Here is a 14568-nt window from a genome sequence, read left to right on the forward strand (position 1 = left end):
TAATTATACCTTAGGTTCTCAGCATTCTGCTTTGCTTAATAGCCTAAATATTATGCTTAATGCTTTGGCTTATTAAATGGAAATATTTATGGTAATTTCTTTGTAATAAGCAGGAATCAGGGCTGCAAAATGCAAAACCGACTGTTTCTATGCAATAACCTATTTAAGTAAACTACAACAAGTGTGAGCATTATCTGGAAATGCTCATGGTAGTTTCTGTGTTATATGCAGGAATCAGGGCTGCAAAATGCAAAACCGACTGTTTCTATGTAATAACCTATTTAAGTAAACTACAACAAGTGTGAGCATTATCTGGAAATAATGGTGGTAGGTTCTGTGTAATAAGCAAGAATCAGGCTTGTAAACTGACTGTATTTATTGCCAAGTTAATCACTGAATAAAACAAAAGTCAAGAGTTCTGATGATGAACTGGAAACACATGGAAAATGCTAAACTACCTGTTTGAAAAACATTAAGTATTAGATTTAAAAAAATAAACATGCATAAAACACTCATTAAAAGCTCGCTGGAAAATAACTGCATTGTATTTGTTTGAGGATCACAATATTAAGCATAGCTAAGAGGTCTATTTAAAATAGTTTTTGAAATTGCATAGGAGTGTAGAAGATCCTCTGTCACAGCACATTTTATATCTGGATGACAATGGAATACATATTTTAAATGTCCAATACACAAAAACAAAATGCCATCCATCTATGCATTTTTTCCAGGGGAGCTGGACCCTGTCTCAGCTGTCATTTGCGGGAGATGGGCTACACATTGGACAGGTCACCAGTCTGTCATCGGGCTAATGCCGAGACGAACTATTCACATTTACAACTAGGGTCAATTTACACAGTCAGACCTAGAGCTAATCACCAATTTATCTAACCCCATGCATGACTGTGGGAGGAAGCCAGAGTAGCCAGAGAGAGCCCACACAGATCTGGAGATAACATACAAACTCCATGCAAAAAAGGCTCCAGCCACAGGGGTGATGTTATTGTACTGGATGTATGGCTCTTATATCCTTGAAAAGGCGACCAAGGGGTCCATTTCTGTGTTGTCTACCCAGCCAGTAGTTCCACTCAATAAAATGTAGGATCTCTCTCAGTGACTTCTCAGTCATGTTGCCTCTGAAACGGTACACCTCTTGCTTAAAGGTTCTCCAGGACCTTTCTATATGCTGGGTATGTGCTCCTGTAGCAGGGTGAACAAAAAACCTCTGGTGATTGACTTGGTAGTGTATATACCCATGTTGCCTCAGTCTGCAGTAGGAACGCCAAGAGTCACTCAAAATTGTACTTGCAGGTCTAACATATCGCTGTATAATAGGAAGTAGTCTTTCAGAATTTCGTCTGCGAACAAATTTCAACACAGGCCTCCTTCTCCGTTGATTGACTTCCAACAATCCAAAAACCCAGCCTCTCCTGCGCCAAGTAGCACCAAATCGCCCGCGTGCATACTGAAAAATTAGAAGTTTTTGGAAAGAGGACAGTGTTAAGGCATGATTTATTTGCAGTTGTCTGAACAACAATTTCATAGATACAGATGTACCTATCACCATTATTCACCAATTAATATCTTAAATAAATTCATATCTTTACCTTTCTCTTGTGACAAAACTTGCTCTCATCAATGACAACAAAACCATGTCTTCCACCTATTCTCATTTTCCCCCTCCTCTTCAGGTGCTTAACTGCTTGCACACACACCCTCCTTAGTGTCTTGGACATCTTGGACAAAGTGCGGCTGCTTCCACAGACTCCCTCTTCAATTAAGTCCACTTGCCTCAGTCTTAGCCCTTGTGCAAACCTGCAGCAATGTAGTAAACCTATATGAATAATGTTAATGTGATATTAACACAGTTTATTACTGACTTCTTAATCATGTAAAAGGTGTTACTGTTATGTCACATGTATGAAATTATTATAAAATAATAATGTGGTAGAATAGAAGGGATATTACTAAAGGTGGTTCTACACACTACTTAATCATGGGGTGTACTTAGTTAGTACTTAATTTTCATATACTGCTTCTTCATTTTTGCGTAGCTTTTATTAAATAAATAATGAAATGTTGTTGCTGCTCATTCAAGGTTGCATTTACCTAATTTTACAACAGTTTGTGTTTAATATTATGCTATGAGTCAAAATAGTTTACTACATGCAGTACATATGTACTTACTGTTTATCATGACTATATGTATGTCTGTGTAACAAACCTATGCATGAACATCATCCAAGAAGTCAAGGAGGAGCGAGAGCCTGAGAAAATAGACCCATCTCTTATGGATTTGGACATGAATCTATTATGTCTTCGACACACCCTTTGAACAAAATATGCCATTTGGTAAAACATAATGAATACATGAATTAATACATTAAATATCAATAAACAACAATAATAATATTTTAAATTTTTGTGACTGTGCTGATTAGCTGATGGTATTTTACAAAATGTCTTACTAAAGTACTTTCAAAGTACTCTCCAAATGCAAATAACTAACCTAGAAATGTGTAATTCAGGCATATGGAAGACATAGGTCAAATTTAAGAAATTTATAGGAAATCAAGAACTTACCAGCGATATCCATCTCTTGTGTTGCCACCTTTTCTCATTTTCATTTTTCTTTCACACAGAGAGCATCTCTTCTTTTTTGAGAGTAATTTCAGTTTTTGAAGCCATTTTATAAGTACAAGCTTCTTCTTATTTCCCCTTTGTGTTATGTTTAATAATTTTTCAGCGGTGTTCATGTTGAATGGACTGCAAGTCGAGTATGAATCACATACTGGCGCCAGATAGTAAAGCAGCTGTCTGGTCCGTCAGTTAATGGTCCCCCATTCACTCTGCTTCCACGGCAGTAAGAAAAGTAAATAAAAAATAATAAATAACTTCATTCTTTAAGTGCAAAAAGCAAATTTATTTGGATTTATTGTCAATTTAGATTCAGTTAAGTGGGACAATGTACCCTGTTTTCGTTACAGCCGTAGGAGTGCCTGTGCATCACTTTAAATCTTCCCCCTCCAAACTAAGCTCTGCTGGAAAGAACCGGCTGCCAGTAGGTGGCAGACTGCGGTCTGGTGGGAATATGCACATTTTCTTTTATCTCTGGAGGAGAGAGAAAGAAGAAGTTGGCGCCAACAGCCACACTTTGCCTCCTTTTTTGGCGTACCTCACAGTTCCAAGCTGGCAAAAACCACTGGATTACAAGAGTGTCTTTGGAATAAAATCGCCATACTTTCTACTGTTGTAAGGTTGCAAGGTAAGAACATGAATTCTTAATATTACAGAAAATTATGCACATTTTTGTCTTTTTTTGATAACATGCTGTGATGTTTCGGGGTTGGCACATTTTTATTATATATATATATATATATACATACATACAACAAAGGAACTAGTTTGTGTCAGTCTGAATCACTGTGTGGTTTATTTTGATCCTGATAATTGATGTTTTGAGGTTTGTCAAAAAATACTTGATATTGGACCATTGTGTATATGTGTAGACCCAGAGGGTTATTGGTTTATAGTCAGGTGTATTTCCTGTATCCTTATTTAAAAAAAAAAAAAAAAAGTTAAATTCTGCACTTTGTATTTGCTTAACTATATTACTGGCTCATTATTAACGATAGCCATTAAATATTCCAAAGTTACCAGTAAACCATTGAATGTTTCCAATACAATATTCTAACATTTCAGAGCTATGCCTTTAAGAAGAAGGTACAACACAGCCAACCAGGTACATCCATCTGTGAGTGCTGATGGCAGTGCTGGATCTGCACAGGTGGAACAACTTGACAATGTAGAGGGTAAAGGAGAAAGTAAGTATACAATCTTATCCACAAGCATTAATTGACTACACTCATGTAGGCTTTTTCAGTATGACACCTTTAATGCACCAGTATTTATAAATCACTACCCCCTAATTCTATACTCCTCTCAAACTTCCTACAGTTCACTATTAAGTCTTCAAAAATACAGGGGGAAAATACCTATCATTACTCATTTTTGTAAGCGCAAACTGTCATATATGTTAAAAAGCATTCTGTTGTAGAATTTGACTGTATTCACAAGTAAAGTTTGAAGCAAAAGTTAGTATTTATTGGCAGCCATAGACTGAAACGTAACATATATTTTAGAATCTGCTAATAACACAACAGTGAAGACACCGAAATAATTTAATTGTTGTAGAAGAAGAACATTATGGAAAAGAGAAACTCAAACAAAAAACCCAACAATGTTGCCATACATTGTATAATACAATTAAAACATCAAAATTGATTCCTTGGTTTTCATTGTATCTAAACATGTCCTTTTTCTTTTGTTTTGTGATGATATATATTTTTTTTACCATTATAGCGCCAGGAACTCCATCTACGTTGGCTCCAACTGCTACAGCAATAATTCAGCAGCTAAGAGACAAAATTACTGTCCTTGAAGATGAAAGAAATTTCCTCAGAGAACAGCTGAAAAAAGCACTGGATAACATCCCTACTACTTCAGGTGAAACACAGAAATTGTGATCTGCTTTGATTGATTGATAATTTAAAAATGCAATATGGCTTTTATATATATATATATATATATATATATATATATATATATATATATATATATATATATATATATAAAAACAGAGGACACCTACAATCTAAAGCCTCATCCATTTTTTTAGAGTTTATAATCTAACCTGTTGAAGAACTTCAACTGTCAGTCATCTTCCATCAGTCCGGTCAATGAAAAAAATGGTTTGTTTTTAGAGTCGTGGCCAAAGGCTTCAGCAGTTGCAACACTAAGAAAGCAAAATTTATTTGCCAGTAACAGTTTTTGAAAAATATGAATTGCTTGCGAGTTAGCACTCTGTGTTGACCCTGCGACAGGCTAGCGACCTGTACAGGGTGTACCCTGCCTCTTGCCCTATGTCAGCTGGGAGAGGCTCCAGCCCCCCCGTGACCCTGAAAAGGATAAGCGGAAGAGAATGGATGGATGGATGGACGGACGAATTGTTTGTGATAGATTTTCACTGTGTCATAGACACATTTATAAATAATTTAATATAAACATGTAAAAGTAGATGGATACAAAACTTTGTGCCATTGTCACAACTTTTGATCACAACTGTATACTCCACTTGTCTCTTTTTCACAGTACACTTTATTTTATTTTTTTATTTATTTATTTTTTACAATTCTCAGCAAAACGACATCATTCCCCCTCAAGTTCCAGTTCCTCAGATTCATCAGCCTCAGACTCTGAGTCGTCTTCTTCACCGAGTGACGGGAAAAAGAGCAAGAAGGCCAAGAAGAAGAAGAAGAAGAAAGTGTCACAGTTTGGCAAAAGAAGTATGTTATGTAGCAGTTAACATTCTTTTTTTACATTTTTTTTTAGAAAATGTCAGATTTGCTGACACAGTCATATGTGTCACAGTGAGTTCTGTCTTGTATGACTGCTCAGTTGTGTGATTTAACATTTTAGGTATTAAGAGTGTAAATATTGGAAACAATTCAACACATATATACTTACTTGTTCATGCCTCTGGATGTGTTGTGATTGTTTTGTTCTTGGCTTTTACAGTGAAACACCCAGAAGATGTCAAACACAGGTATATGTTTGTTCTTAAAACATTCAAGAAAACACACAGCCTGAACCGAAGTTGTGAAAAACTCAACGTGGATCGAAACACTATTGCCTACACAGCCGTCATTGCTGAAGTCCTTTTGGTAGCGGACAGCGAGGAGAAATGTAGGGTTCCACCCTTTACTGGCGGCTCACTCCTTAAGTATGCAAAAGAGGTGAAGGTTTTCCTTGATGATGAGCCAGAGTTAAGAGCAAGAATAGACAAAAAGAAAAAAGAGAGAGAGTTGTTGCCCATCTCTTACAAAATCAAAGGGAATTAGGAAGTTCTTCTTGCTTTTTTCTATTTTTTTGTCACAACCTTTTGAGAAAATGTTTGCAGTTTTAACATGAATAGTTTAGTTAATGAGAAGTCTGTTTTTTCCAGCTATTTCCAGGATTGGATGATGTTTTATTAATTTCTTTGTGATAACTATTCATGTGTGATAAGTTTTTCTTTGAATATTACCCATAAGAAGTGAAACCATAGGGTTGTTTTATTGATTTACTTTGTTTTATTTTTTCGCATGTCTTTGTGTTGTTGATGTTGGTTGTTTGTTTGTATTTTCATTTTGCAAATCCTGATCTCATATCTTAGAATACAATATTTCTTTATTTACTTATGTTCAGGCATTGATCAAGTTATCATTTTTATAAGGTTGCTTCAAGTTTATCCATGTTGTGTTAGACAGACATTGCTTTGTTCTTTAAGGAAAATGACAATAAAACTGCAAGTTCATGAAGGAATTTGGTCAGCATTTTTAGTTTAGTATATGTAAACAAGCAGAAATTTCTTCTTGTAATCTGATGGTTTTTGCAGTTATTGCTATAGAACCTACCACCATTATTTCCAGATAATGCTCACACTTCTTGTAGTTTGCTTTAATAGGTTATTACATAGAAACAGTCGGTTTTGCATTTTGCAGCCCTGATTCCTGCTTAATACACAGAAACTACCATGAGCATTTCCAGATAATGCTCACACTTGTTGCAGTTTACTTAAATAGGTTATTGCATAGAAACAGTCGGTTTTGCATTTTGCAGCCCTGATTCCTGCTTATTACAAAGAAATTACCATAAATATTTCCATTTAATAAGCCAAAGCATTAAGCATAATATTTAGGCTATTAAGCAAAGCAGAATGCTGAGAACCTAAGGTATAATTAATTCAAGCCTTATAACATGGTAATACCATCCTATTATGTTAAAACATTAGCCAATATTACTTCATAATTTTGCGTTTATTACAATTTATTAAAAATTATGAAAAGTTAAATGCATAAACATTACTTCCTTATTGCTATCTCCATACAATATTTTTACCACATTTTTAAGCTACTATTACTAAAGGGTTTAGCCTCATGGGCATATCTCTGTTTCCACAGCATTACCATTAGTTTTGGGGGCCTTACGATCCATTTACATAAATTTCAGTGGAATATTACTCAATTGTAACCGCTGTTGTTACCAGCAGTATTACTTGATATTAGCTGGTAATTACCTTGATAATTGGATGGCAATAACCGTTAAATTTCCTCATTATTACCTTCTGTTTCCAGCTTTTTCGCTGTTGTTACTAGTGGTATTACTTGGATATTAGCTGGTAATTACCTTGGTAATTGGATGATAATGTCCTGTATATTACCCCATTATTACCTTTTGTTTCCAGCTTGTTACCCCATTATTACCCCCTTATTACCACATTATTACCGAGCTGTAATAGAAAGTGCTACCGAGTTGCCCTTACCAGCCTCTAAAAGACAGGTGCTGTCATTTTGTACTTTGCTAGCCAGACGTACAATCCTAATCAGATGGAAGGGCGCTGCCCCTCCAACACATAAGCAGTGGTTATATGACCTCATGTCATGTTTAAAACTGGAAAAAATATGATGCTCTCTTCAGCACTCTATTGGGAAATTCAAAAACATATCAGGGCCCTTTCTTGACGCTTTTCAAATTGTATAGTGATATTTCAGATGAATTCATTTTATGAATACAAACCCCGCTTATGTTAGAGGTAAGGTTGAAATGTGTAAACCTATGGCAGTGACCTGGGTGGAATTCAATGGGGTTACTTTGTAGGGATTATTTTTCTGAATTTATTTATTTACTATTATTTATTTGTTTGTTTGTTTACTATTTTGTTTTTTTGTTTTTATTTCTTTCTTTTATGGGGTATGATTGAAGGGTAGTATTATTTTACATTTGCTTCTTTCTTACCTAGTGTTTTCTTTTTTGTGTGTATAAAGGAAGACAAACTTTAATAAAAAGACAGTGTTTAAAAAAAAATGTGATTAATTTCGATTATTTAATTACAAAGCTTCTAATTAATTCGATTAATTTTTTTAATTGAGTCCCACCCCTAGGAACTAATAAAGGGATTTCTTATCTGACTAGAACTGGAAACATTTTTTGTGAGTGACACACTGAATAATATTTTTAGTGGTTAAAAGTACAATATATGTTCTCAGATGTGTTCTTCTATCATAATTGTTTGTTTTTTCTTTTTTTTTCTTCCAGACCCCCTACAGCAACATGTCTGTAAGGAGGAGGTTCTCATTGAGCAGCAGCTCTGCAACCAGGAGAGGAGCTCCAGTCTGGGTCACGTGGAACCAGAACCGTCTGTCATGATCCTGGGCCGGTGGCCCAGCGTTTTGAGTTCTTTTGTGTAGCTTTCTTTTGTTGTAATTTTCAGGTTGTTTTCTTGGCGGTTCTTTTTGTTTCTCTGTTTGTTGTTTGAGTGTGCGGTTTGGTTTCCCTTGTCTCATTTTGTAATATTGCCCTTGTCAAGTTTTCAGTGTTAGGTCTGCGTCTGTTATGTTTAGTCAGTTCCTGTTTTATTTTGACAGTCTAGTGTTCCCTGTGCTTTGTGTTTAGTTTTGCTTCCCCTTTGTCATTTGGTTCACCTGTCGTCCCCTGTTGTTTCCACTTGCCCTAATCCACTTGTGGGTATTTAAGCCCTTCGTTTTCCCTCTCTTCCTTGTTTGGGTCCTCGTCTTGTCCACACGTATGTGACAACGGCTGTGTGTTTTGTTTTTCAAGTTTCAAGTGTCAAGTTTCAAGTTTGTTGTGTTTTTTGTTGCGGGCTCCCCATCCGCCTGTTTCCTGTTTAATGCCTGGTCTCAATAAACCTGCACGACAAATCAGCTCTCACCTGCGTCCTGCTTTGAGGTCCTTCGTGTCTCGCCTGCACCAGCTGTGACACCGCCACAGTTTAAAGAGGAACAGGAGGAGCTCTGCAGCAGTCAGGAGGGAGCACAGCTTGTAGTGAAGGAGACTGATACCTTTATGTTTATTGCTGCTAAGGAACGAGGCCACAAACCAAAAGATACATTAAAACATGCTAAAAATCCAATCCAGTATGAGGAAGAAATCAACCATTGACAAAGGCAGCTGGACATCACCTGTGAAGAAGGCCAGACAGCGTCTCTACCTCCTCAGGCGGCTGAGAGACTTCAAGCTCCCACTCAAGGAGCTCAGGAACATTTACACCTGCACCATCGAGAGCATCGTGCGTGGGAGCAGCACCACCTGGATGGGAAACTGCACCAAGCAGGACTTCATGGCCCTAAAAAGGGTGGTTCGTTCAGCTGAACGGACCATCAGAACCACCCTCCCCAACCTGCAGGACATTTACACCAAGCAGTGCAGGCTGAGGGCCATGAAGATCCTAAAACAGCCCAGCCACCCCGGACACTCTCTCTTCTCCCTGCTCCCATCAGGCCGGCGTTACCGCTGCCTGAGGGCTAAGACTGAAAGGTTGAAGAAGAGTTTTTACCCACAAGCCATCCGTCTGCTCAACTCTGAGCCCTAACTGGACTATTATTGCACTATGTAAATATTATAATTTATAATCTATAATTCCATGTAAAAGTGTGTATAGTGTATAGTATATAGAGTATAGTGTATAGTGTGAATTACTTTTTTATTTTTATTCTTCTTATTTATATGTGTGTGTATATATGGTTGCAGGTACAAAATACATTTCACTGTGCATTGTACTGTGTATAACTGTGCATGTGACGAATAAACACTATCTTAATCTTAATCTTAACCTCAAATAAACCTCCACAGTCTCACTCTGAAGGTCTGAATGAACTAACACATTTTTGCGTTGGGCTTCCTATGCTGAGAATTTCCGCTGTTATTTTTTCTCTACTTCCGCTCCCAGAACGGATCGCTATAACCACAGTTTGCTAACGAGCGCCGCTATTAGCACTAGCAATCTTCTGTACTGGAAAGACCACTTCCCTGTCAAAATATTTTTTATACTTTAATCCCCGATTACTGACTAAATATAGACCTGTAGTAGAACTGTATTTGGGAGAATGCTTGTGAATATAAAGCATTACAAGATTACGCTCATGCAGCTCCCAGTTTTTCAACATAAGCACTGATAACACAACAACAGCAGTCAGCTGTTTTACGCACAGTCTGCACAAATGCAAAGAGGCAGAGCCGGTGCAAGAGATGGTGAGCTCAGATGGAGCAAAATGAAATGTTTTTCTAAAATTTTGTTTATTTTCCCACCAGTCTACTACACAGACCAACGAAGGGTGGAAGTGCTCCTGTGATAAGCAAACTCTTGAAATTAAAGTTAAGCATCATAACTGGATAGTTTTATTCAACATTAATGTTTCACTTAATATACACTGCTCAAAAAAAATAAAGGGAACACTCAAATAACACATCCTAGATCTGAATGAATGAAATATTCTCATTGAACACTTTGTTCTGTACAAAGTTTAATGTGCTGACAACAAAATCACACAAAAATCATCAAAGGAATTGTATGTGGCCTCCACGTGCCTGTATGACCTCCCTACAATGCCTGGGCATGCTCCTGATGAGGTGGCGAATGGTCTCCTGAGGGATCTCCTCCCAGACCTGGACTAAAGCATCTGCCAACTCCTGGTCAGTCTGTGGTGCAACGTGACGTTGGTGGATGGAGCGAGACATGATGTCCCAGATGTGCTAAATCGGATTCAGGTCTGGGGAACAGGCGGGCCAGTCCATAGCTTCAGTGCCTTCATTTTGCAGGAACTGCTGACACACTCCAGCCACACGAGGTCTGGCATTGTCCTGCGTTAGGAGGAACCCAGGGCCAACCGCACCAGCATATGGTCTCACAAGGGGTCTAAGGATCTCATATCGGTACCTAATGGCAGTCATGCTACGTCTGGCGAGCACATGGAGGGCTGTGCAGCTCTCCAAAGAAATGCCACCCCACACCATTACTGACCCACTGCCAAACCAGTCATGCTGAAGGATGTTGCAGGCAGCAGATCACTCTCCATGGCGTCTCCAGACTCTGTCACGTCCGTCACATGTGCTCAGTGTGAACCTGCTTTCATCTGTGAAGAGCACAGGGCGCCAGTGGTGAATTTGCCAATCCTGGTGTTCTCTGGCAAATGCCAAGCGTCCTGCACGGTGTTGGGCTGTGAGCACAACCCCCATCTGTGGACGTTGGGCCCTCATACCATCCTCATGGAGTTGGTTTCTAACTATTTGTGCAGACACATGCACATTTGTGGCCTGCTGGAGGTCATTTTGCAGGGCTCTGGCAGTGCTTCTCCTGTTCCTCCTTGCACAAAGGCAGAGGTAACAGTCCTGCTGCTGGGTTTTTGCCCTCCTACAGCCTCCTCCATGTCTCCTGGTGTACTGGCCTGTCTCCTGGTAGCGCCTCCAGCCTCTGGACACTACGCTGACAGACACAGCAAACCTTCTTGCCACAGCTTGCATTGATGTGCCATCCTGGATGAGCTGCACCACCTGAGCTACTTGTGTGGGTTGTAGAGTCCGTCTCATGCTACCATGAGTGTGAAAGCACCACCAACATTCAAAAATGACCAAAATATCAAACAGAAAGCATAGGTACTGAGAAGTGGTCTGTGGTCCCCACCTGCAGAACCACTCCTGTATTTAGTGTGTCTTGCTAATTGCCAATAATTTCCACCTGTTGTCTATTCCATTTGCACATCATGTGAAATTGATTGTCAATCAGTGTTGCTTCCTAAGTGGACAGTTTGATTTCACAGAAGTTTGATTTACTTGGAGTTATATTGCGTTGTGGTGCCATGGACAGCTGTGCTTCACACTCACGGTTGCTAGGCGACATGAGCTACACAGAGGTGAGGACAGGTGACGCTGATATGAAGGCTAGCCGCTCACTTCCGGACTTTGCGGTCTTCATGGACTGCGAAGGACCCAGTCTACGTGGGCTGGGTCCTTCAAAGGATGCAGCCCCTAAATTTTTGACATCGTGCGTCAATATAATCTGTATGCCTGGAACTCTTGCACTGAGAGAAACGTTCCACGGTGCAAAGGTAATTAAAATGCGTTAAAATTTTTAATTCATTATTTTCCACGTAATTAATTAATCAAAAGTAACGCATTAAAGTCCCACCCCTATATATATAATATATATATATATATATATATATATATATATATATATATATATATATATATATATATATATATATAGGGGTGGGATTTTAACACACACACACACACACACACACACACATATATGTGTGTGTCATGGTGTTTTATTTTCCTTTTGTATAGTTCTGTTTTTGTTACGGTTTCTGTGTGTCAGCCTCCCTAGGTGTCAAGTCTGTGTGTACAGTGTTAGGTTACTTCCTGTTTTATTTTGGTCTGTCTTTGGTCCTTGTGCTTTAGGTTTAGTTTTGCTTCCCACATTTCCCTTCCAGCTGTTTCCCATTTGCCCATTACCTAGTGTGTATATATTGTCTGTGTTCCACTCAGTTCTTTGTCACGTCAGTAGTTGTACTCCGCTCTCTTGCATGTATGTCAAGTCAAGTCAGGTCTAATCAAGTCAAGTTATTTCTCATCTCTCCCTGTCCGGGTTTGTTCCAGGGAGTGTAGGATACATTTTAGGGGTCTCCATGTTCCTCTTTGACCGTAAATTAAAACCCAATTAAAACCATAGTTACCAAACCATGGCCTTCACGTATCATCTGACCTGAGCTGGTCTACGAAGACTGCAGCCACTGTGAAAAAAGGCTCAGAAGCGACTGCACTTCATCAGGCTGCTCAGGAAGGCTGGGCTGAGCTGCCGCCCCCTCACACAAGCCTACAGAGGCCTGGTGGAGAGCATCCTCACCACTGGCATCTCAGTGTGGTATGGCAACACCACTCAGGCTGAGAGGAAGGCTCTGCAGAGAGTCGTGAAAACTGCTGAAAACATTATCAGGACTAAACTCCCATCAGTGGACACAATTTACACACAACGATGCAAAAAGAGGGCACAGCACATAATCAGAGACCCATACCACCCTGCCCACTTTCTCCTCAGGCCCAAACACACAACAAACAGCCTGAGGAAAAGATGAGCAGACATCACACACAGAACTAGATTCTGCAAAAGCTTCTTCCCTGCCACAGTCAGACTGATGGCAGAGCAAAGGACTGCTCACAGCCAAAATCCACTGTGCAGTACTCCTCACACAGCTAAAACCTCATGTGCAACATTTTATTTATTTATTCAGTTATTAAAATAACACTTGTTGGTGCAATATCTGTCAGGTCTGCATGTGCAATTTATACTGTGTTCTTTGTAACACTAAGTGTGCAATAACCGCTGTTCAGTATCCATCAACCTTCCATCTTTTGTATTTTTGTATATGTGTGCATATACATATATATATATTTATGTCAATATTTACATATTTTATTCTATACTTTTTATTTTATTATATTTTATTTTTATTTTCAATTCTTTCTACACTCCTACCCGAAAGCTCTGCACAAGAATTCCCAAACCTTATGTGTGAGTACAAATGGCAAATAAAGTCTTGAACTGAATTGAATTGAATTGAATGTTCACGACTGTTTTGATTTTTCCCATTTGTGGTTAATTGCTCGAGACCCGCTGCTGGCTCAGCACGTTTTTGTATCGTCCCTCGTCTCCAATAAGCCACGTACGATGAGTCCCATTTGCCTCTTCTAATAGGGACAAGGCATTTCTTATTGTTTTCAATGTTTCCTTTTTAAGACCACTTTCTCTCATCTCCGCTCTTCACTCTCAGCTCAGCTGGCCGGCCCTGCAGCGCTCGTTTGGTGTGGCGGCATCGTTAAGGGTTGTTTACATAGATGATCACATGCGATGCCACGTAGCCAGCAGTGAATGTCGTTGGGTGCGCATTTCACAGCTGGGTAAAGGCATCACCTCAATATTATTCTAAAAAACGTGTGTGTGTGTGTGTGTGTGTGTGTTTACTTTCTCTGGACCAGCTCAGGTCACACTGTTACAATTTCAGCCTCCGAGTGAGACTTTTGACCTGCGTAAGATTCCAGTCCTGAGGTGCCTCAGTGGCCATTTGATTTGTTGGTTTTTGGTGTGAAATAAATAGGCGCTACAGCGCCGTTCCCAGCGCCGTGTTGGCAGGTGCACATTTTGCTGCCAAAGCGGACAGCCTGCGCAGCGTTTTTTTAGTGACTGTGAAGTGCAGAAATTGCCAGGAGAGTTTGTAGCTGAGAAATGTGTAAGTTTTGAGCGCCTTGAAATGTGCAGATTGTTTTGCTGCTGTGATTTTTGGTGATAAACGTGAGTTTGGGCTGTTGTTTGTGCAGGGAGTTGTTGTGGAGCGCTCCCCCTAGTGGCGTTGAGTGTGATGACAGTGTTCGGGCCGGTGAGCGGGCGCCTATGGCAACCAAGTGGAATGCGCTGAGGCGTGTGTGTGTGTTGGTGGCATGTGTTTGTGTGTGTTTGTGAGTTAGTGTATTTGTTAAGTAAATGTGTTTGTGAGTTGTGGGTATTGTAGGCTTGCTTAGGTTGTAGTTGTGCGTTTTGTGTGTAAAGGTGAGTGTAAATGAAAGTGGTCGGGCAGTGGGCTCGAACCAGCGCTGTTTGGTTTGTAGGTCGGGAGTCCAGAATGGCAGCCCCTTTAGGCTCAGGGGCGGGGAAAGGCAGGGAGTGTGATGGCG

General features: G+C 39.5%; 2 protein-coding genes across 3 annotated transcripts; one reads left to right on the forward strand and one right to left on the reverse strand.

Annotated features, from left to right (window-relative positions):
- Positions 1–376: 376 nt before the first annotated feature.
- Positions 377–3115, reverse strand: LOC115796082 (uncharacterized). The gene is made up of 4 exons (XM_030752315.1): positions 2584–3115; positions 2225–2329; positions 1608–1815; positions 377–1465 (listed from the first exon to the last, which is right to left on the reverse strand). The coding sequence occupies exons 1-4, from the start codon at positions 2754–2756 to the stop codon at positions 1001–1003; spliced, it is 951 nt and encodes a 316-aa protein (XP_030608175.1). The 5' UTR covers positions 2757–3115; the 3' UTR covers positions 377–1000.
- Positions 2746–6140, forward strand: LOC115796083 (uncharacterized). Of its 2 annotated transcripts, XM_030752316.1 has the most exons (6): positions 2746–2872; positions 2988–3265; positions 3703–3824; positions 4363–4506; positions 5199–5345; positions 5578–6140. In XM_030752316.1, the coding sequence occupies exons 3-6, from the start codon at positions 3707–3709 to the stop codon at positions 5898–5900; spliced, it is 732 nt and encodes a 243-aa protein (XP_030608176.1). In that variant the 5' UTR covers positions 2746–2872; positions 2988–3265; positions 3703–3706; the 3' UTR covers positions 5901–6140. The 2 variants fall into 2 exon arrangements, with proteins under 2 accessions (XP_030608176.1, XP_030608177.1); XM_030752317.1 differs by lacking the exon at positions 2746–2872 and having other exon boundaries at positions 2965–3265.
- Positions 6141–14568: the final 8428 nt, after the last annotated feature.

Source organism: Archocentrus centrarchus, chromosome 17 (assembly GCF_007364275.1).
Source record: "Archocentrus centrarchus isolate MPI-CPG fArcCen1 chromosome 17, fArcCen1, whole genome shotgun sequence".
NCBI lineage: Eukaryota > Metazoa > Chordata > Actinopteri > Cichliformes > Cichlidae > Archocentrus > Archocentrus centrarchus.

Coding starts and splice junctions, on each gene's coding strand:
- LOC115796082 (XM_030752315.1), bottom strand. CDS start 2,756: ATGAACACCGCTGAAAAATTATTAAACATAACACAAAGGGGAAATAAG. Junction 2,330..2,583: donor ACAAGAGATGGATATCGCTG/GTAAGTTCTTGA, acceptor TTTTGTTCAAAG/GGTGTGTCGAAGACATAATA. Junction 1,466..1,607: donor AGTTTTGTCACAAGAGAAAG/GTAAAGATATGA, acceptor CTAATTTTTCAG/TATGCACGCGGGCGATTTGG.
- LOC115796083 (XM_030752316.1), top strand. CDS start 3,707: ATGCCTTTAAGAAGAAGGTACAACACAGCCAACCAGGTACATCCATCT. Junction 4,507..5,198: donor TAACATCCCTACTACTTCAG/GTGAAACACAGA, acceptor TACAATTCTCAG/CAAAACGACATCATTCCCCC. Junction 5,346..5,577: donor GTCACAGTTTGGCAAAAGAA/GTATGTTATGTA, acceptor TGGCTTTTACAG/TGAAACACCCAGAAGATGTC.